The sequence below is a fragment of the Ixodes scapularis genome, unplaced genomic scaffold (genome assembly GCF_016920785.2).
Source record: "Ixodes scapularis isolate PalLabHiFi unplaced genomic scaffold, ASM1692078v2 PGA_scaffold13__105_contigs__length_92229423, whole genome shotgun sequence".
Lineage (NCBI taxonomy): Eukaryota > Metazoa > Arthropoda > Arachnida > Ixodida > Ixodidae > Ixodes > Ixodes scapularis.
Genome location: NW_024609839.1, coordinates 41,115,706 through 41,137,697, shown reverse-complemented (window position 1 = coordinate 41,137,697; position 21,992 = coordinate 41,115,706). Strand labels below are relative to the sequence as shown.

Sequence of the window (21,992 nt, the reverse complement as noted above, 5' to 3'; positions counted from 1 at the left end):
GAAGAATAACAAGTAATAAGAAAGTAAATATTCGTCAGTTGAATTTATACAGCGGGAGGTTAGTGTGCCAGAAACATGGCGACATTGTTACCCGGTGGCAATCAGTTCATCGACGGGTCGTTTCATCGACGGGTCGTCTCATCGACGGGTAGTTTCATCGACACGCGATGTTTCTACGACAGATTGTTTCATCGAGAAATCGTTTCATCGACAGCCACCGCAGACTGTGTCGCCGCGAAACGGAGTAAACGGGGCAGCCGGATGGTTTAACACGCACCCCAGTATTACACGCGCGACGAAATGTCCCTACAGCGTGCAATTCGCATAACCAGTTTCGGGGAAACGTTCTTGTCGATGAAGTGTGTGTTCATGAAACGTGTGTCCATGAAAAGTTGTCCACGAAACGTAATTCCACGAAACGAGTTTTGTCGAAACGAAAGGAACCCATTGTTACCTATTCAAGATGAGCATTTTAGCCAGTGCAGTACAACCGCTAGCCTGGGGTCTTTGGCGTGCACCACGCAGTAGTGATACACGACCTCACGCCAGTACGATGCTCATCCAGATCGCAACGGGTAGGGGTGGGGATTGAACTTAGGATCCCTGGGTTCTGCAGCACGAGCTTTCGCTCATTGTGCTCCGAGCTGGTGTGCGCCAGCCCACTCGGCCACCCATCCCCCTTAAGAATGACGAGCTCTTTCATTCCAGTCATATAGTTATTGTAATATACGTAAGAGGTTCAACGATCGCTGTTGTCAATTGTTTCAAATTGAAGCAGACAGCAAGGAGTCTGAAATTGACTTCCGGTAATGCATTTCTATGGGAAAAAAGTGAGCGCATTAGCTCCCGACGCTCGATTACAAGAGCAAATATCACGAATAATTTGTACATGCTAGATAGCTTGGAACATTTCTCAGTCACACAGACCAAAATATTGGTCAGTCACGGCGTTTTACTTTCAAATGCATGCCATTAAGAGCGGTGCTGAAATGGCTTCCTGCATATGTTTATGTAAACTGTCCTACACTGTTTTCGGCGCCTTTCTCCAGGGGTTTACGTGTCAAAGCAATGAAGAGCATCTAGAAAATCAATAGAGGCGTCAAGAACTACGCACTGACACTGGCTGAGTAGCTACCTGTGCATGTAGATTATCAAAATAAAGTAAAGCGGAGTAATGAGTGCGATTTGCATTAAATAATGTTCATTTTGTTCATTCTGCTCTTGGTATAGGGGTGGAGTAAAGCGACGAATTTCGGAGGTGCATGGTGTACAAGTCCTTGACACCTGGCCGAACACAGTACCTAAACGGTTGCCGAGGGCCTAGGGTCGGATCGTGGTGGACCCCTTGGAGAATGCCGAAATCTGCAGTGCGGATCGCTGCAGAACTTACGACTTATACTGTAATCCTGACCTGACCACAGAAGAGTGTGCCAGCGCGCACTTTGAAGTACAGGCAGCGGCCGCAGCGTTTCGTCACGCAAAGGGTCTTGTTTTGTTTCCTAAGGTATCCGCATATCAATCGAAAGCGCGCAAGACGCGGCGGCGTTATCTGAACCTGAGCTGCTCTCCTCGTGGGCCTCGTGGGATCTTGTCAGTCAGTGAACAGGTTCGTCACTAGAGGCGCCGGCTGCCAGCACAGTAGCTATCTGTGGGTCATCCGAGAACGCGGCTTATTTCGACAATAGCACGACAGCAGCCAAGGCTAAAAAAAAACGAAAAAAAAAAAAACACCCTTGCACTTCTGTGCTTGAGAAACCCGCTCTTTCGTTCCAAACAAACATGAAAGCGATGCGGCGATGCGTCCTGCTGCAGTGTGCTAGTGTTGCCTGCTGGCGCCACGCTACGGCAGGTGTACCGAAAAACAGTCATCAAATATCAACACCTGTGTGCCGTGCGAACCGTGGGCTAGACAGTCAGGCTGTAAACCGAGTTTGGGTTACTGAAAAGCCTTTGCTGAGCGCCCCCAACGGCAAAGCGAGGCGCTTCATCGGCGGCACCGACTTCCTTAGGGAACCAGTCCAGTGTTGCCAGGTCTACTGATTTATCAGTAGATCTACTGATTTCGTTCCGGGTCTACTGATTCACTGAAAAAAACGAAAATCTACTGAATTTTTTTTTTTGTAAACATATTAAAATTTATTATTTGGCCTTTTCAGTTCCCAGGGTCGCCCATCAAAGGAAATTCATCTTCTCCCATAATTAAAAATGAAGCACTGGCTAGATGGCCCAGAAGCCCGTCCTATTCGAGTGACTTAGCCGTATATTCATCTATCTATTCACCCAGAGCAGGTTCGACGGTGACATCCGGGCCAGAGACATATAGAGGGAGAGTTTGGCCAGACTATGATCTCGCCGCCCTAATGTCCCTCTCCCGAGTGGGCCAATCAGCCTGCGGCGCAGAGCGAGAGGTGTAAGCGCATGCGCGTGAACTCTCGGCTGCTCCCAGCTGAACGGAGAGGGCTGCCATTTTCATTCATTCGTCCGGCGGAATGCAACGGATCGACATGCAAATTTCGGTTCTTTCCTTTTATTGGCAGGCTCTGGCAAGAAAATTATATAATGTTATTCCTCGGTGGCTTAAAAAGCTAAGGAATTAAGTATCTCCACGTTTGAACGCAAACTTTGAGTCAGGCGAAAAAGAAATATGCCCGTAGCAGACAATGCGTACCCTCAACAGTGCTCCGCGCCGACAGCGTTGCGTCAAAAACCTTCCACAGCCCAGAAAGGAAAAATGGCAGCTTGCAGAGGACTTCCATTGGACATGTACGCACGCACTTGCCGGAACGTCTTGTTTTGGTTTCGTTTCAATATTAGCGACAGGTGGATGTCGCACTGTCGCCCTCATCTCTTAATCCCAAAAGTGACTCAGTCTCGATTTCAAAGAATAATCCTCAAAATCGCAAAACTAATCAAAGCTAATAAAAAAAAAAAACATTTGCGGTGCCATTTTATTTTGTCCTTCATAACGAATTACTCGAGAACTAGTCTTTTTTTTTCATTTTTATTTGTGTTTATTACCATGTTATTTGTTACTCCATACTATTTCTATGAAGTATGGTTTAACGGAAATAGCAAGACATGGCAAAACGCAGATTTCGTAGAATCTACTGAATTTTGTGCAAATCTACTGACTTTTTGGGGATCAATCTGCTGACTTTTTTTTTCTCCGTCTGGCAACACTGAACCAGTCTGTGGGCAGGTCGGGGTTGCAGTGAATCGTGACAGAACCCAGGATCTTTGCTCCCTGCAGCACTCCTCCCACCTCCTTCCACCTAGTTGAAAGTTAGCGCTTGTCCTGTTTACTTCTTGTCCTTGTCTTTTCTTGCGCTATTTTATGCGTTTAACTAAGATGAACCAATTAGCCGAACAACGCACCCTACTATCCTTTTTCCACCTTTTTAGTGGTCATTTTAGTGGAATATAAATGTCGCAGATGTCATCGGGATGTTGGCGCTCCTTGAAGAAGTCCAACGTTCTTTTCGACTGTTATTCTTGCTTAAATTCGCCGCTTCCCTTTACACACTTTCCGTGAAACATAAGCCTCGTTTACATGAAAGCGACTTCAGCGCATCGACTCCACTCGTTCTTCGAACGAAGCCGACGCGGCAACGTTTACACGAATGCGCACCAAGCCCTACACGAAGGTGGCGCCACGCCGTGTCAAAGCTCGAAGTTATGCACTTCCGGAACCAGCCGCACCACGTTTTCCGGTGCATCGCACGCGGAGGCCTTTCGACGCATTCAGTGAACGTAAAGATCATGCCCGCTGTCTTCGGTGCTGCGGAAGAAGTTACGAGACGGAAGAAACATCAAAACCCAAGCGTTAGGGCTCCAGGCCGGGCCGCCGGGTCACTCTGGACCAGAGCCGACGTGTGTGCGCACGCTTTGAGGAAGCCTCCGCGCTTCGCCGCGCCAGAGCTCGCCGATCGCGACCGGACCAACCGGACCCCGAGTCCGAGAGGCTCTTGCGCAGCCAGGAACGGCACCGAAGTAGGAGCTGCTCGTTCTGTGCTACCATGCAGTGCTCTACAGTGCTCGGAGCTCTCGGTGTCGTTCATGCTTGCGCCGAAGCCTTCGGGACCCCTTCGGACGCGCAAGTCGTACTTCACAAGCTTACTTGGACGGGGGCCGCCCTCACCGAGCAGCTCCGCTATATTCCGGTTACTTATGATGGCAATAAAAGCTCGCGTTTGTTCTCAGGAAAAAATTGCCGGCGACCATACGGTCCCACTCTCCGCGCCGCCGCCGAGGTTGGCCGCCGCCATGTTCTCAGCTGTTCACTCGCTCCCGCAGCGAGCGCCTTCCCATAATCCTCCCCGTTCTAAAATGCGATGCGACCTCCGTTTACATGGGCTGAATGAATGCGCACTCGCCATCTCGATCCACCTCTGTCTGGCGGCTTGAATGTGATGCGCTTTCTTTGCGCATTATGCCGTTTACATGACCGCATTGAAAGCGACAACTGGATTCGATGCGACTAAGTCGCATTCGTGTAAACGCGGCTGTATTGCTGAAACCGGAATACTGGGAACTTAAACATCGTTTAGTGATCGAAAAAATACTGTACCTAAAGCAATTTCACTTTTATAATGTTAATAAAGTTACCTTCTATTAGCTTCGACTCAAGCATCAAAGGTAATTCCTCTTATTCTCAGAGGAAGAGACAATGTTCACGCGCGTTTTCCTATAAGAATGCAGGGGAGTACTGCAAAAGAGGACTATGGTTCTCACTGTCTGCTTCAATTTCAAACGTGAAGTCCCCTAGACACTAGCCCCAGTTGGACCTCTAGCGTACATTATAATAACGCTATGATTCCAACAGCTTGGGCAAATGTCGAAAAATGTCGATGAAGAGGAAGAGTAAATAGCAGAAAAGCAGAAAGGAAAAAAACAAAACAAGAAAAAGCGTCACTGAACTATAGCAGAAAGGGAAAAGAAGAAAACGACGCACTAGAACCTAGGTATCTAGTCCAGCGGTGTGAACGCACCATTTTTCTAGCGCGTGTATTTTGTTCTATCGTGTTCAGCTGAGCACCTTTACAAGTGATGAACCAACATGCTCAGTTTAGGCCCCGTAACAAGGTTTTACAGCGTGTCTTTCACGGTAAGCACATTGTTCTCTCTATATAAACCTCAGTCCAACGTGTGAACACGCTGTAAAGCGGCGACATAGCAGAAACAAAGCAGGTCTACTTGTCTTCTACGAGGTGGAGTTGTGCCGTATACCACTCGATCTTCCTCGCGACTCCTTTCCACAAATCTAGGTCGGTCGGCGCGTCCCAAAAATCGAGACAAGCGTAAGAAACATCGTTGCGCATACTCGAAGAAAGTTATGCACGACGAAAACAACTCAAACAACGAAGACGAAATGAGGAAACATACACCACAGGAAGACGCTTCGTCCTGTAGTGTATGTTCCTTCACTTTCTTCTTCGACGTCGTTCGAGCTGTTTTCGTCATGTATAACGTTTACCGAACTCGCCGAATTCGCCACCTTAGTACTCTGTAGGAAAGACACGGCGAACGGCGGTGCTGAGGACGTGTTTCGACTATGCTACGTTTCATCACCCCAGGGCTACGAGCCCAGGGCGACACTACGAGCTGACAGGATCAATCAGACAGCTTCAAAAGCGTTTTTGTATACGTGTTCCATCATCGCTGAAACAATAATAAATAGAAAGGGCCCACTGACGCGTTTGGGACTCTGCGGGAACACTTCGAATCGAATGGCGCGGCGTCGCTCCTATAGCTTCAACGCTGCAAAGGGAGCTGGCACGTCGCGTGCGTCTACCGGGCACACGGGAAAGCTCCGAATGACTTTGCGCGATTCCATTTGATCCACCGTCCGCAGACCCCTAGTTTCGGGCCCTCACATGTGTACGTACAGTGGGATAACTAAATACCGTTACGCGTTATATCACCTCAAAATGTAACCAAGTGCGTTCCTCGTTACCGCGATTCATAAGAAACGCGTTACGCCAGTTTGAAAGTAACGCGTTGGTTTCTCCTCACCCCAAACGTGTCGTGTTTTTTTTTTTTTTTTGAGGCATTAGTAGTTTTTGATATTTGTAGTCGTTAATAAGACAGTTTTAGTAAATCGTTTTCAAAGGCCCGCACCGCTACGGGCGCGCGCTTTTAGTGTATGCTCCGAATAGCAGCGCGTGCTCCCGTTACAAACCGCGTGGCCTGGAAACACGGTCTACCAAAACTCTCTGATAATTTCTCGCGTTTGAATGCATTCATTCGGGGATAAAGCGGCATTTACATTGGCGTTCAAATCGCAACAGCGAAGCGAATCCGCTCGGCTGAATCGTCGAATACGCGTGAATTTGCACCGTATTTTTTAAGTGACCGCGTTCGAACGGCTTTGCGCATGCATGCGGTTGAACTGCGGTTGAACCGCCGGTGCGAATGTGGTTTAACTGTGGTTGTACTGATATACCTTGTGCACGTCTTTCGATGGCCAACCTACCGTTTTTTTTTTTTTTGTGTGTGTTTTGTTTTTGTCGTGCAAAATACAGGCGCGTACTGGGGTCAAAACTGGATTGGGTTGGCACACGTTCCCTTTAGGAGTAACGGAATACCGTTTCTCGTTACTTCATCAAAAAGTAACGAAAAAATGTTATCCTTTTCTTCTCTTAAAAAGTAACTCTAGGTTCTTACGTCGTTTCTCAGAAAAGAAACTAAGTACCAGTAGTCTAACTTGTTCGTAACATACAAGTCTAATTTCAAACCCCACCGACCGCCCCTAAAAAAATAAAATTAGGTTGCGTTGTGATTTGAGCATGGTGTGTGGTATATTTTAGGTATGAGCATTTTTCCGGCCTTGTCGTTCGATAAGCCCCCTTCTTAGATTGCTGTGATGCACTGCCCCAAATGCTTTGCAGAAAACTAGATGGTCCAGCTTTTTACAGTATTAACTGGTCATGCTTGTTTCTTTTCTTTTCTTCTTTTCTTTATTGTATGGTTTTTGAAGCGGCCTTCCTCGTGTGTAAGTGACTGCGACGCAACAGTTTCTAAAACTGTCAGTGCTGCTCACGTTCCCTCGCCGAAATTTACTCGTCCGAGAATTGTCCGCTTCCTCTGGGAGCAAAGCCTTCTGTCGCGCCGCGTTACGTTGGATCCCAAGCTGTACCCGAGTAATACAACGATAAGGAAAAAAAACAACAACGATTGCTCCGTTTTATTTTACGATGGAGCGCAGTGGATGCTACGAGCCACCACAGGCAATCAGGGCTTTGAACGTACCACGTGACTACGCCGATACCTCTCGCGTCCTCTGCTCTCGTTTGAAGATATTAAATTTGGTTACTCGATTCATCGACTAGAGTAATTGAGCGTGCCTTCGAAAAGTAACCGTTGCTTTTCCGATGACTTCGAGTTTTCAAAACGACACATTTTCTTCTGACGGTTTGAAAACAGGTCTTTCGTCCACCGTTCATTATTGGATGAGAATCACCGATCTATAAACTCCTCGCTCTTAATCCACCAATTATAACGCGACAGCGCTAAGGATTTCGTGTCGCAAACAAACCGATGTCGGTCGCATGGAACGGGAAAATCCTGATTGGTCGATAGGGTCGTGACGTCACCGCCACGTAACCTCGCGCGGATATTTCAAACAACCCACGACCCTTCGGTGTCGAGCCAGACACGCTGCTGACTGAGCTATGTCCTTGTTGTTTTTTTTTTTGTTGTTTTTTTCATACAACTAGGCTACGTCCGCCACACTTCCTGCTCACTGCCAGGAAGAGCATGAGAAGGCGATGCGAACGGGACCCGACAGCGCTATCGTGTTCCACTCTTAAAGGCGAAGCTTAAGTGTCCTCCAAGGTTTTTGGTAAACCAGTCTCCCATCGGAGACTTTGTTCGAGGATTCTTTGGAAGGAAACTTTGTATAGAAACAAAGGACGGCATTAGAAAGGGGAGGGACACTAGTAATGGTTACGAGTAATTTTTGGTAGTACTTCCCAAGGTAATCAGATTAACCATGGGATTACTTCCTCGTAAATGTATTTATTTATTTATTTATTTATTGTACCCTCAGGGCCCGAGGGCATTACAGAGGGGAGTGGTTACAAAAGGAAAATCACTAAAAAACAAAATGACAACCTAAGAATAGAAACACGAACATAAGAAATTTTAACTTAGAAAAGTGGTTAAACAACGTTTAAACATAATGGCATCTGTTACAGACACAACTGACGATGGAAGGTGGTTCCACGTGATTGTTGTTTTGGGGATGAATGAATTATAAAAAGTAGTGGTTTTACAAACAGGTAGACCGATTTTGTGCTGGTGATCGACGCGTGGCGAGACATATGAGGGAGGAGTTAGTAATTTTTGATGCAAAGAAGAATTGTGATAATAAATTTTATGAAACAGACAAAGACGGGATAACTCACGACGTGAAGAAAGGTTAGGTAGGTTTAAAAACGTTTTCATGGATGTTACGCTTGCACTAGGGTGATAGTTAGTAAGAATGAAGCGAACAGATCTATTTTGAATAGCTTCGACTGCTGTTGTAAGTAAAGTAATCGATTACAGCTAATTTGATTACTTGTAATGAGTGGCGTACAAGGTTCCGTGACACTGAAATGGCATTGGATTGGTGTTGATAAAATAGAATAGTTTTATTCCTAACATATGCATTTCGTGTTGTCGGAGTTTATTTCTCTTGAATATCAGAGGGTGTTTTTTTCTTTATTGCGCTGAAACTTCGAGGGTTGTCGGAGTTTATTTTTGTTAGATTGCCAATTCTTTGTTATTCGGTGTTTATTTTACTGTGTTCTTATATTTTAAAAATTCATAAAAATACATAAATAAAAAGTGTCGGTACCATGACCCGTTGTCCTGAAGGAACCTCGACGTGCTAAAAGGTAAACCCCTTTTGTCAGTAGTTCTAGATTTAAAATGAAACTGAAGTGGCATCTCCTCAGGACCACTGACCAAGTTCTCTGATAAAATGCATTTGTAAAACATGTCTTTTTTTTTTGTCCTTGCGATTTTGTTTTTCCAAAGAATCCGAATTCACGAAACATTTACCGGCGAGTGTTGTTTGTTTTTGTTTATACTTTGTTCGGACTTATCCAAAGACTCGTAGCCCTACATATGCATAACTTGAACTTGAGCTCTCCACGGAGGCACCGCGTCCCGTGGAGAGATAGTGCAACCAGCCTCTGCTGCGCTGCGCGAGGGCAGCGGAGCAGAGGCTGGTTGCACTATCACTCCATGGGGCGCGGCGCCGCCGGGGCCGAGATGCGCTCCGATAGCAAACCGAAACGTAAAAACCCGTCGAATTTGTGCGGTTTTTCAGAAAGCCGTAAAATGCTTCGCGTGCCTTCTATCGTTCTGCAATTTTTTGATTAAGTGTTTTTCGATGATGCTGCGCAGTTCTCTAATTGCAACCATAGCCTTAATCCCAATATTAATAAAGTTAATTACGCAAAAATAATTAATAATCTAATTATCCCGGACTTTAATAATTTTCCTAAATGGGCGCCTGGCCTAGGACCAAAACCACACACGCATTCTTTTGGTGCGACGCGTAGTTTTTGCAATATCGAATTTGTCCACCTTTCGTGAAACACCCTGTATATATACTGTAAGTATCCGTGTAACAAAAACACAGATTCACGGAGCGACACTTTAGAAGGATCAGGGTATATTGAAAAGAAATCCAGTAAACACAACAATCAAATAGACACGACCTGGCTCGTGGCGTGCACTACTGTCCATTGTAAGATGAAACGAAGTGTAGCACCGCGCCTTCTTTTTTTTTTTTAATTTTCGTTGACTCCTTCAATTTCTTTTAGCGTAACTTCTCGATCGACCGCGTCGCCCGTAAGGAGAACCAACTCACAGGACCAGAATCCAATAAAAGTATTTTTGCGGGAACGAGCGTCTCACCGAGGACGAGATTTCTGTTGGAAAAAGAAACAGAGCGAGGAAAATAAATAAATAAATGCCCAAAGGAAGATGTCGGATGACTGCTGGTGCTGGCCCTCGGTCCGTCTCGACGCTCCAATTTCACAGCTTCGAAGGCGCACGCTCAAGAACGTTTCACCGGTGCGCGGTCGGGTTGACGCGCAAATCGCGCCAAAGCTTTTTCTTTTCTCTCTCTTGTAAGTTTTTGGTTCATTCCTACTCCTCTTGCCCTCTGTTTTCGACGCTTTGCTCGACTTTTTTTTTTTATTATTGTTATTATCGCGAAGCATCACCGCGCCTCATGACTCACACAACAAAAGATGGCGTCCTACACCACCTTCCACGTACTTTTTTTTTTTTTTTTTTGCTTTTTTAGCGAAGGCGCCTCGGTGCCCGATTTCTTACGGCGCGACAAGAAGCTGTCCTTCCTTTTTTTTCACATAAATGGTGTCTTTTTTTTTTCTTCTTTTTCTTTGGTGGCAAGCCAAATGGAAGCTAGGAAACCGAGTTCCACCTCAGAAGGCGTGCGAAATTCAATTCCGCGTACACAGGGGAACCAGTGATGCACTGGCGTATGGTACAGAAAGTAGATATACCGACTTCGTCGCTTTTCTTTTTTTTCTTTTTTTTTTTTCTTTTCGAGTTCGTGAATTTCGCCCAATTTGCGGAGATGGCGACGCGCGTCTATTGCATTCCGACGCATTCTTTCGCCGCATTTCCGTTTGTCTGTGCGTGCGTGTGTGTGTGTGAGCTCTGGAGGGGGAGGGGGGAACTTCGGGGCTTCACTTTCACTTTGCCGTACGCTCGATCATGCATCTCGAAGACAAATCGACGTTGTTTCCCCTGAGGAATTACAACACCGCGCGGCATCGGGGTCGAATGCGCGCGCGGACAGGAGGGCTGTCAACGAACGGACCCTAACGAGGACTCTTTTGGGAATGAAAACTATTTTTAGTCCCGGAGGAACTACGCAAGAACAGATAACAATCTTTGAAATTGGCATCAGAGAGCTTTAGGATAGGGAGCCCCAACGTTTGAATTGGTTTGAAAGAGTGTGCTTGTCTGTGAAAGTCCTTCCTGTTTTTATTCCTTCTATTTTTAGTAACGTTTGAGTGCCCGTAGGAAATTGAAGGACCCAAACGCAACAACCCAAACGTCGGCTTATTCGCAAGTTCCAGCTAGGGTGCCGCCGCCCTGGCAAGCAACCTCAGAAATGAAACTAGGTGGGTCGTTTTGCTGCGTAGGCCCGCAGCGTAGGTGACGGAGGCTTGCAAACACTCCCGAGCCACGCGGCAACAATCCGTCGAAGAAAGCACGGCCTGTGTCGGCACTATGTCCGCCGCTCGACGATGATTGTCATCGTGGTATGGGTTTCCCCCTCCATGAAGTTTCGCTGCTTCGCTCCTACTCGACACTGAAAACGTCTCCTTCACGGTCTGTGTGGATGAGTCTCACGGAGCGGTCTTCGGTCCTGACAGTGGCCGTAAAAGCCTAAAAGTCGGTGCGATCATCGTCTGTGCTCCCCGCTTGCCGAGATAGCGATATATCCCTGAACGGAAGTTATTACGGTCGAAGCATGGTCAACCAGTGTTCCCGTGAAGAATTTGAAGACTAATTCTGAGTACAAAGGTGAATGTAACGTCGCTTTATTTTGGATATAGAGCAAATGTAAGTGAGCTATGTGCGTTAGGGGAGACGTAATCCCGGTTTTTGCGCATGTGCACAACGAACTCTTCCCCATCGCTTTTGTCCGAAAGCTTTTGCACTGTTAGCTCTGCAGCTGGCCTCTTTCTTCAAATGCAATTCGCAAAAATATATATATATTTTTTTTTGGGGGGGGGGGGGGGGGGGGGGGGTGGCTACGTGCCTGATTCCGAGCATAGCATAAAGAAACCCGTAGAGGCATGAAATTATGTTGTTTTACGTCAAATAAATTGTTATACATTCAGGTATTGGTTCTTTTTTTATTTTTGGACCAGTGTAACACAATTGTGTATGAGTGCAATGTTTGGCCGTGGGTAATGCACATGTTTGTGGCACCGAGCAAGATATATGCGAAATGATTCTGAGCTTCTGTAGAGCTATTTGTTTTGCAAAGTGGCCATGTAGCGACCTCATTTCGGTTCACCGTATATTGCATTATGAGCGTAAACGAAATAAATATCTGATTTGAATAATGTTTACGAAATTTAAAATCATTTTAGCGCGTTTCTCTGGTTCGTTGTTTCCGAAGGTTTGCGGCGCTTACCCAAGGAAGGCATTCATCGAGGTTCGCTCCCTCGTCTCCCGAGATGTCACCCACAGCTCGTCGTGTTCTGTACCGTACACCCGCCGGTAATATGAAGGTGAACACCTTACCTGGTCTCTTGCCTTTTTTGCGGCTCCCTAAAGCTATATTAAGTCTCAACATCTCAAATGGTACATGGCTTGGGGGTCTAAACTTTGCGTTATAGCCCTCTTCTGAGCAGAGCTTGTTCCAAAACTTGCAGGAGCTTCAAAAACAAGAAGAGGGCTGTTCAACTTCATATCGCTCACGAATGTACTGCCCGTTGGTGAGGAATGCGTCCCACATCAAACAAATGGAGATATAAAATAAATCTCGTTCAGTGCAGCGGCGCCTTCTTTAGATCGATGAGACGTGCTGCTGAATAGCGGCGTATCAAATTAACCGCGGCGGTGATATTTTTTTGCTTACTTTGCGCGACGAGCCAGCGGTGGGCGTCCTCAAATGTGACGGCTGCCCGCGCGTCATGCGACAAAAATCGACTGTCCGTCGCATCCCACTTTGTGTCGGAAGACTGGTCTTGCTGAAACGTAGTGCCCACAACAAAACGATCCCCATTCTGACAGTTCCGGTGGCGCCTTTTTTCATCCTTGCGTGGCGTGGCCTGCGGCTACGAGATGTTTCCAAATGTCTGACTAGCTGCCCGTGCATCTTAAGAAGAAAAAAAAAAAAAAAAAAACACGGACTAATGAAATATTAAAATCGGTCGCACGGTATTATTTGTCGCCATGCACTTCGATTACAATGAATTGTGATCCCCAGGTGGCGGACCGATTCCCCTCTTGACTCCCGTCTTTGATTTCCCCAGCGCCCTCTATATTCGCTGGAACTTGCGAATATATGAGGGTTCTTGCAACGCAGCGCTGCGCGCTTCTGTTTCCCGTTTGCAGCTCCAGTACAGCTAAAAAGTTTAAGATATGAAATAGGCAAAAATTTGTAAAAAATGAAAGACGTTTAAAATTTTCTGCGAGGCCGGATCAGAGCGCAGCTCTTGAGGAGAAGGAGGGGAAAGTAGGGTATGCCCGTGTGACGTCAAGAGGGTGGCGTCACTCGTGACTTTTTTGACGTAAATCGTGACCCTCGTGACATCACTCGTGGTCCTCGTGACGTCACGTGACGTCACGTGTGACGTCACGCGGTTACGTCGACGGCGACGCCGCTCAACCCGGAAACGGGCACCTAATGGCTCGTTCACGCACTCGCCGCCGACTGGATTCGCTCGCCGAAAAAAGATCGGGCCGTTCGCATTTGTCGCCGCCTGCGGAGTGCGCGGCGCCAGCGTCTCGCAATTTCCCGAACAGACGAGAGCTGACGAGAGCTCCCCAACCTCCTCCTTGCTCGTGCGCGTCTCGTCGCCATCGTCGCCAGCTCGTCAGCGGGGATTCTGATGTCAGCAAGTGCCACTTCCCCCGTGCGTTCTGATTGGCTTGCGACGAGAGAAAATTCTTTTCCGGCCTTCGAAATTGGTCCCGGAGCGATCTTGCCCTCCGCCGGAAGTTCTGCCTGCTTTCGAAGCCGGGCGTCAGAATTCTCGCGGATCCGGCCGCCGGTTCGCAAGTGTGAACTAGGCATAAGAGCTGCGCTCTAAAAAACGTAAAGACATTTATGCGCTTAACAAGTACTTTTCGTTTACAGATAGTAGTTGAGGTAAGACCAAATCAATCTGGCTAAAACAAAATACAATCTAAAATCAGTATAAACGTTGTTGGCTGCTTTTAGTCAAAACAATCCAATCCTTAGCGCTCTAATTAGGCGTTCGTCTGCCGCGTTGACCGTCTGTCGACGAAGATTTTGGCCTTCAATAATATGCCGAGACTAATAGACCCTTTTCAAAAGTCCGCTCCAACGACTGTCCGCCATTGCTTGCTCACATAGCCTGAGCGTGTATTGGACACGAGGATGACGTCAGCGTTCGGCGTCAACTCGGTTCAGCTCGCGTTGATCACGAGCGCTGACGTCACCGTTCGGCAAGGACTCGGAGCCAATTTCGCTCTTCGTGAGCAGGCAATGGCGACCGAACAATGTTGCTCGATGGACTTTTGAAAAGGATCTATTGTGCCCGGAACAAGTTTCCGACTGGTGTGTTCTGCCGCGACCAAAAAAGTGGTTCCTCGATTTCCGCCCGATGACGTCATAAAAGTGTCGCGCTCTCGCCGGTCGCGATCCTGGCGGTGTCCCAGCAGCGGTGGGGAATGCGGCAGAAGTCTGATCTGCTGCAGGTCGCTCTCCGGCTTGACAGTCCGTGGAAGCTCCGGCAACCAGGAGTTGGGACGCCGCGACGACAGCGGCGCTCGCGTTAGGCTCGTGCTTTTCGCCGACATCATCCGACAGCAGACGACACTCCGGCTTCTTCGACGTCGTTTGTTGCCATTTGGGGACCACTTTTGACATATGGGCGGGCTAGGACGCTAAACATACCGGTCAGAGACGCGCTCCGGGCACCGTAACGAAACTCAGACGAGCGCGGGTGAGCACACCCTGCGAGCATCTGATTTGTTTATATCTGAGCGGAAGCTACAGGCTCTTGAAGCCTTGCTTTTAAGCTACAGGTAACGTGCAACGAACTCTCGGCCGATCGAGCCAAGAGTATCCATGCGAAGTCTCGGAGCAGCGAGACGCTGCCCATGTCAACGGTTACCGCGTCTCTTTAGGCTTGCGAACGGCCGTAGTCAGAAGACGATCCTTAAAATGCGGCAAGCCATAGCCTCTGACAAAGCCTGGCAGATCACCCCGAGAAGCGGCCGCCGAAATGGAAAAGGTGGAGCGGCAGACAGCGGATGAGAGGAGAGCCACGTGACTAGCGCCCCGCTGTGGCGAGACGCCGAAACACACTTCCCCTGAGGGAACAAGTGTGTTTCGGGTCCTCGCCGCTTCAAAAGCTGTGGGCTGACGCAACACCTCCTAGAGAAGAAGGCCAGAGCGCTCTGAAAGGTTACGTCACAATGGCGGAGGAAGGAAGTCCATGGCGCAACTACGTGAGAATACGCTATCGACGTGAAAAAAATGGACCTCGGCGCGGTGGTGTTCATGCGGTTCATGCGCTTTTATCCGGCATTAATATACGTTTTAAAGGCGCAGTCTTGTACAATTTATTATATATATAATTTAAACGTAATATACAACGCGTTACCAAGGTTGAGAGTACCAAATTTATATTTATGAGTATCCCCGTAACCGCGGGACTACGTGCAGTTCCGCAGCACCCCACACTTTTCGAAAGGACCGGCTGCGACGCTGCCCATGCGATGCCACATGGCTCCGATTCTGTTAAATTTACGTTGTGTGTGAGCTGCTGACTGTCTGAAAAGGAACGCTGAGACATCTCAGAAGGGAAGGAAACCGAAAAGAAATCCAGTCATTGTCGCAGGGAGCGCACACGAGCAAGAGATGGGTCGACAACGTCAAGCCTTTCGTCGCCGCTGCTCTCGTGTGTGGTACTTTTGAGACTTGTTTCCCGTCGTATTTTTGTCATCACCGTAGTCTCGGGTAGTTTTTTTGTGTTCGCTTGATACTACGGCATTTACGTGGATTCGTGAAACAAGTCCTGCTTCGGTTTGAGTGACATGTGTGACAACTAGCCAACGAAGACTGGTCGATTAATCGGTAGACCTCTCTCTCGACAGAGAGAGGCTTCTTGGAGTTCGTGTTCAAATGTGTACGTCACGGATATTGTGGGACGTATGGATACGATCGACAGGTGAGAAGCAACTTATTTACGGGCTTTCTTGGTCATGTAGAACCCAAGTAAGATGCTGCAATCGTTTTTTTTTTGTTTTTTTTTTCTAATCGCATGATAGACTGCAATTTTGTTCTTGTCCTAATTCGTGTGCAGTTGCGTCGACATTTGTAAATATGCGCGCTAATCTAGTTTTCACTGGAAGGTGAAAAACAAGTTTGTGTGATTATTGAAAGTGCGTTGTTCGTGGTTCTGTGTTTATTTATACTTAAGTTATTGTATTGCCTTTTCCGCGTTTATACTAGAATCTTAACTGTATTAAGGTAATAATATTATTATATACAAAATAAGTTATATTTTGTTCTAAGGCAGCTCGAGCCCCACAGGGAGAAGTAAATGAGTAGTAAGTTTAGTACCCCTGCCACACGGAAAAGTTAATATATTTTCATTCAGTGATATAGGATTTAATCAGCTCGCGGTCTTGAGTGATTATACGAGCCCCGCAAGCGGATTTGTCGACCCCACAATGTCATTCGATCGAAATTGCATTAATTTTGCCATGTGGCCGGGGTATGATGCAAGAATTCAGTGACTGCACGCGATAACGTCGCTTACATGATCGTGAGAAACACTTGTCTTGCCTTGTCCGCGTTGACTACGTCTACCTGATTTTTAACTGTTCTGTTTTGCTGTTTCCAGATCACTGCGTGTCTCGCCATTTTGTCGAAGTATTTCTGTATAAAATATGCATTCCTACAACAATAATTGCATGACTCAATGTTTTCGACTTAAAACAATCACATTTTTTTATAGACGTCTTGTACGCATACCTCGTGCCATTTCGTACCGATTATTTAGCGGTGTAATATTTTGCTCGTGTAATAAAATGTTTTCTAGACCCGTTGCTATGTGCAGCTTTCATTTTAGCTAATATGACACGCGTATGCGACTAAAAACGCGTTACGACGGTCGATCTACGCGCGGTGCATTCGCTTCGACGCGCGCCCCCGATGGCCTTCCTTTGCGACGTCACGAGAAGAGCGCTACGGCCTTGTCTTCTAGGAGGTGTTGGCTGACGTCCAGGTTCTCCGAGAAACGGCTCTTTGATCCTATGTGCTACCAGATCCTCGCGCTCCAAATCTGCGACCGGGAACATATATGGCTCCGTCGTCGAACTGCCAGGCTTTGTGAATATACAGGAGGCTATGCTACAGGTAACGTGCCACGAACGCTCGGCCAATTGAGCCAAGAATGTCCACTCGGGGGTCTTGGAGTAGCGAGACGCTGCCATGCCAACGGTTACCGCGTCTTTCTAGGCTTACGGAGAACCGGGATCAGAACACGGTCTTTAAAAAGGGGCAAGCTCACCGCTCATTCTCTCAGATTTGAGCGAGATAAAGCGAAGCGAAATTCGGCTGCACCATTCACTGGCAATGAACGTGGCTCTAAGGCAGCGACCGTGATGAATTTCCTCCGAAGCGAGCGGAAAGGGCGGCGCAATCCAGGGTTGGGCAGAAATACTCTCAAAAGTATTCGAAAATACAAATACTGGGATAATTGCCAAAAACAGCCAAAAAACCGATACTGAAATTCATTTATAAAAATGTACCGTGATACGTAACAGAAATACTTTTGAAAAATACAAAAGTATTTGCATACAAATACATTACATTTTGTTGGGGCTGAAATACAGACACTGAAATACTTTGTTTTAAAAGCAATATTTTCGACCTTTTGGTGCACTGCTTAGTGCGTACGGAGAACAAAAAGAGAAGCATGATCTAGAATACGATATTTTGTTCTTAAATCAGCAAGCAAGTACTCACTGCATGTTGGAGCCTGAACTAAGCTCGAATCAAATTTACCGCAAAATTAAAATCTTCTATTTTGGGAGGTAGTATTGGAAGCAAGCGATCTTTTTTTTACCCCAGAGACATCTGAATCAGTCATGTGTCTTCCCACATAACTTCGAAAAGTCACTCGATTATGTCCAGTCCGGATGCCTGTTTCAGCAATGACCTTTCGACGTCACGTCGTATGAAGTTCAAAGAACCCGTACCCTTTCAACTGTTGGGCGCGCCGACAGCACCTTCCCCTTTTGGAATCTACTGGAATAGTCGACCCTCTAAAGTTTTGGAAAACATTTGTTAACTTTTTCACAATAAAGAAGGCAGTCATGTGCGGACAGATACACCAAACGTCCCGGCCGAAACTTGGTCTTGACCTTCTGTGTGAAGGTAAGCAATTATTTTATAACGGTAACAAAAATGCATCGGACCTAATAGTGTCGCGATACCAAGGACACATTCGAAAATGTATTTTGTTACAGAAATACAAAGTACAGTTGAAAAACTGTATCGCGATACAGAAGTATAAATACATATGTTTCTGAAATACTATTTCGCGATACTTCCCAACTCTTCCGCCACGTTTGCCGACGTAACCCGGCCCCAAGCAAAGAGGGGCCCCACGCTGTTTCTCGAATTTTGCGCTGGGGAACGAGAGTCGATCCAAAAACCCAACCCACAGTTTAAGTTCGGCGCAAGCGCAGTGGTGGGCCCCTATTTCTTTGGGCCCCCGAGCCTTGGTGCCCCCTATTTCAAAACTCTCTATCTGGATCGCGGTATGTGGAAATGTGTATGCACTATTCTTGAGGATGCGGAGCGGTGATCTCTTCTTTTCGACGCCAGATTGTACTCCGACCCATTCTGCGGTGGAGGTGAGCACGTTGGTTGCAATCAGACGTTACTGAAAACATTAACGCAAGAACGGATTAAACGACGCGTCATTCACTAAGCCATCTATTGGGATGGCTGGCACGAAAACGAAAGAACGCAATTGGCCGAACGCGGGTAATAATGAAAATACCGTTCGGTTACTCCGTTTCAACGGAGATGGATTTGAAGGTTATATGACCTTCGGTGACCGAAAAAGTGGGCACACGTGATGCTCCCGTATCGCAGCATGGGTAGAATAAAGTACGCCTAGTGCTGTGCTGTATTGCGCCTGCCAGCCTGCTCGCCGAGTCAGTTCAAAACGTGTTTTAAGGCGATAGCTTTGTATGAAAATCATGCGCGGGGACCTTGCTTTCCCGTGCTGGCCGCATCGTAGGAAGGCCATGCGAGAGACTATCAGCAGCACAGCATAGCTGTTGGCTTAGCGCCAGTGGCATCGCGTCTCGCGGAGTGAGAGGAGGCAGCATAGCTGATGTGTGCTCTATCTCTCTCTCCGTTTCTCTTGCATTATTGTTGTGTTGCATTGTTTTGGGTTCGGAAGCGAATGATCCGATGTTCGAATTACATGTAATTCTTGATAATGTAGTGATTGCGCAGGCGAGCTGGTGGATGTTAACCATTTTGTTCTTAGCCCGAGACTGAGGCAGGAAAAGAGGAAAGTTTCAAATTAGAAGAAAAATGAACAGACGTGTCCTCGACTGTTCATTTTTCTCCTACTTTGAAACTTTCCTCTTTTCCTGCCTCAGTCTCGGGCCAAGAACAAAATATAATCCTTGCTGCAGCCGCTAGGGTGGTATAAGACACTAGATCTTGAGATGCAACTCTTTCTGTCAGGGATCCCTGGGACAAGCGTCTTCCGTAAGGCCCCCGACACTTTCCACTCTTGCTGAGGGAACACTGGAGAAGAGGCAAGAAGGGACTGGCCCCCTCTCACTTTCTCTCCAAGAGTGTTTTCTGCTCAAGTGGAAAGAGTGGAGGGCATTGTGGGAAGGAGCTTGTCCCAGGGATGTACGGGTAGACGTTCCAACCAGAACTCAGCGTTCCGACGTCCCCGCGTGCTTCCGTCTCCTCCTCCCCCTCAATTTCTAGCCGAATAGACTCGGAATAAAGTGGCCCCTGTGTGGTGCGTGTCCCGACAGTTGCTCACACCCGTTGCCCGCTGGCCGCAGGTTCGGAACGAGGAGAGCGGGCTGTGCATCGATACGCAGTTCAAGGGCCAGAACGAGCGGTTCTCGCTGGCGCCCTGCCTCAAGGACCAGCGGGGCCGGTCCGGGGAACAGCAGCTCGTGCTCACCTGGCACAAGGACGTGCGGCCGGCCAAGCGCAGTGTCTGCTTCGACGTGTCCAGCTCGGACGTCCACGCGCCCGTCATGCTCTGGAGCTGCCACGGCATGCACGGCAACCAGCTGTGGAAGTACGACACGGTGAGCATGCCAGCGTTGTGCCACCTAGAAGACGAGGCAATACCGCTAGGGTGCCTGGAACGCGTTCGTAACTGGTGTGTTAAGCGTCCTAGTTTACCCGTGCGTCCAAAGTGGTTCTGAAGTGACATCAAATAACGTCCCAAAAGCTCTTATGTCATGTTGTTGGATGTCGTAATCATGTTAAACGTTGAAGTTCTGAGGAACGAAAAGTGAAAGCCGTTTACAACTCCCTGTAACGCCGAATTTGAGCGCAGCTCTTGAGGAGGAGGAGGGAAGGGTACGGGGGGGGTGGGTCACGTGACCTTGGGGGGTCACGTGACGATGCCGATGACGTCATCAGTGACGATAACGATGCGGATACCGATGACGTCATCAGTGATGATGACGATGCGGATGCCTGTGACGTCGCTGATGGCGTCATCAGCGATGATGACGATGCGGATGCCGGTGACGTCATCAGTGACGATGCGGATGACGGTGACGTCATCAGTGCCGATGACGTCATCGGGGGGTCACGTGAGTTGGGGAGTCACGTGACTTTGGGTGTCATGTGATCTTGGGGGTCACATGACCTTGCGGTGACCTTGGGATGACCTTGGGGGGTCACGTGACCTTGGAATGACCTTGGTTACGCCGAGGGCGACGTCGCTCAAGCCGGGAACGGGCCTCTAAGAGCTGCGCTCTAAAAATAAAAGCAGGTTAGAATGCTAGTGTCGCTGTCGCTGCGGCGTCCCAACCCCTGGCTGCCGAAGCCTCCGCGGGTGCACTCTAAGAAATGCCTGCGCGTGTACTTACCCGCAAAACACTAGAAGAGCCAGTCTCTGCTAGTTACGAAATCAGCTCAGCGAACGATGAGGCGGAACATCCGTTTAGACTTAAAAATGAAGTCTGGGATGTTGGCATTACGCAATGCAAAGCGTCATGCTTGCATTGCGCAATACCGCAGCGCAGACTTAATTGTAAGGTCGAAACAGATGTTACACCTCATCATTCGCTGAGCAAATTTCCTAGATCGCAATGATTGGCTCTTTGAGGGTTTTGCGGCTAAGTAGTCGCGTAGGCATTTCTTAGAGTGTACTGTCAAGCTGGAGAGCGAACTGCAACAGATCAAACGTTTGCCTCATCCGACACCGTAGGGATCGCGGCCGGCGTCAACATGACAATTTTACGACGTCATGGGGCGGAAATCGAGAGACCACATCTTGGGACGCGGCAAATACACTGGTAGGAGACGCGTTACAGGCGCCATAATAGACCCTTTCCGAGATGTTGAAATGATGCATAGACTATGGGCAGCCGCCGTCAGTTTGTCTCACCGCTTCGGAAGGCACGGCGTCTTCAGTTGAACGTTTCGCCGATGGTGGAAGGCCGACCACATCGACGCTTCTGGTCGCGCACGCCTCGAATAAGAGCGAGCAATATTTCACGGCCGATCGAGCTAACGCGGGTGCTTTCCCGCCCGTGTCAGCCGCTGCTCCTGGCACGCCGGCTCGAAGCGGGGAAGCCTGATACCCGCTACTCGAGGAGCGCGCGGAGCACGATTAGGAATATTCTGAACTCCGCGCGACATCAAACTGGCCGGATCAGGGGAACCGAGCGCAGCGGCAGCGTCCGTGCGCGTCAGAGAAAGACACGAGAAGGTGAATCCACGCGATGGCAGAAGCCTGAATCTCTTTAAGGCCTGTTCTAACCCCTAACCTCACCCTTTGGCGGGCGCAAGCACAGGGTAGGGTGAAAAAGAGGTGGAAAAATAATCGGTGGTTCCTCGCAGTGTTCTGTAGATGAATTGTGGCGACGGCTGAGATGTCTGCTTAGGTTTAGCGCAGGGTATTCGTCTGCCACAGTGACGTCACGCGGCGCCACGTGACACTGCGATGTTACGTGGCACCGTAACGTCACGTGACACCAACGAGCGCGTGCTGGAGACCGTCCATCCGAAAGAGACG

General features: G+C 48.1%; 1 protein-coding gene across 2 annotated transcripts in view; it reads left to right on the top strand.

The window, feature by feature from the left end:
* Window positions 1–21,992, top strand: part of LOC8031807 (putative polypeptide N-acetylgalactosaminyltransferase 10) — a 280,882-nt gene that overhangs the window by 254,883 nt on the left and 4,007 nt on the right. For both annotated transcript variants that reach the window (XM_042289876.1, XM_042289877.1), the window contains one exon: window positions 19,792–20,046. In XM_042289876.1, the coding sequence (XP_042145810.1) occupies window positions 19,792–20,046 (255 nt within the window). The remainder of the gene's footprint in view (window positions 1–19,791; window positions 20,047–21,992) is intronic.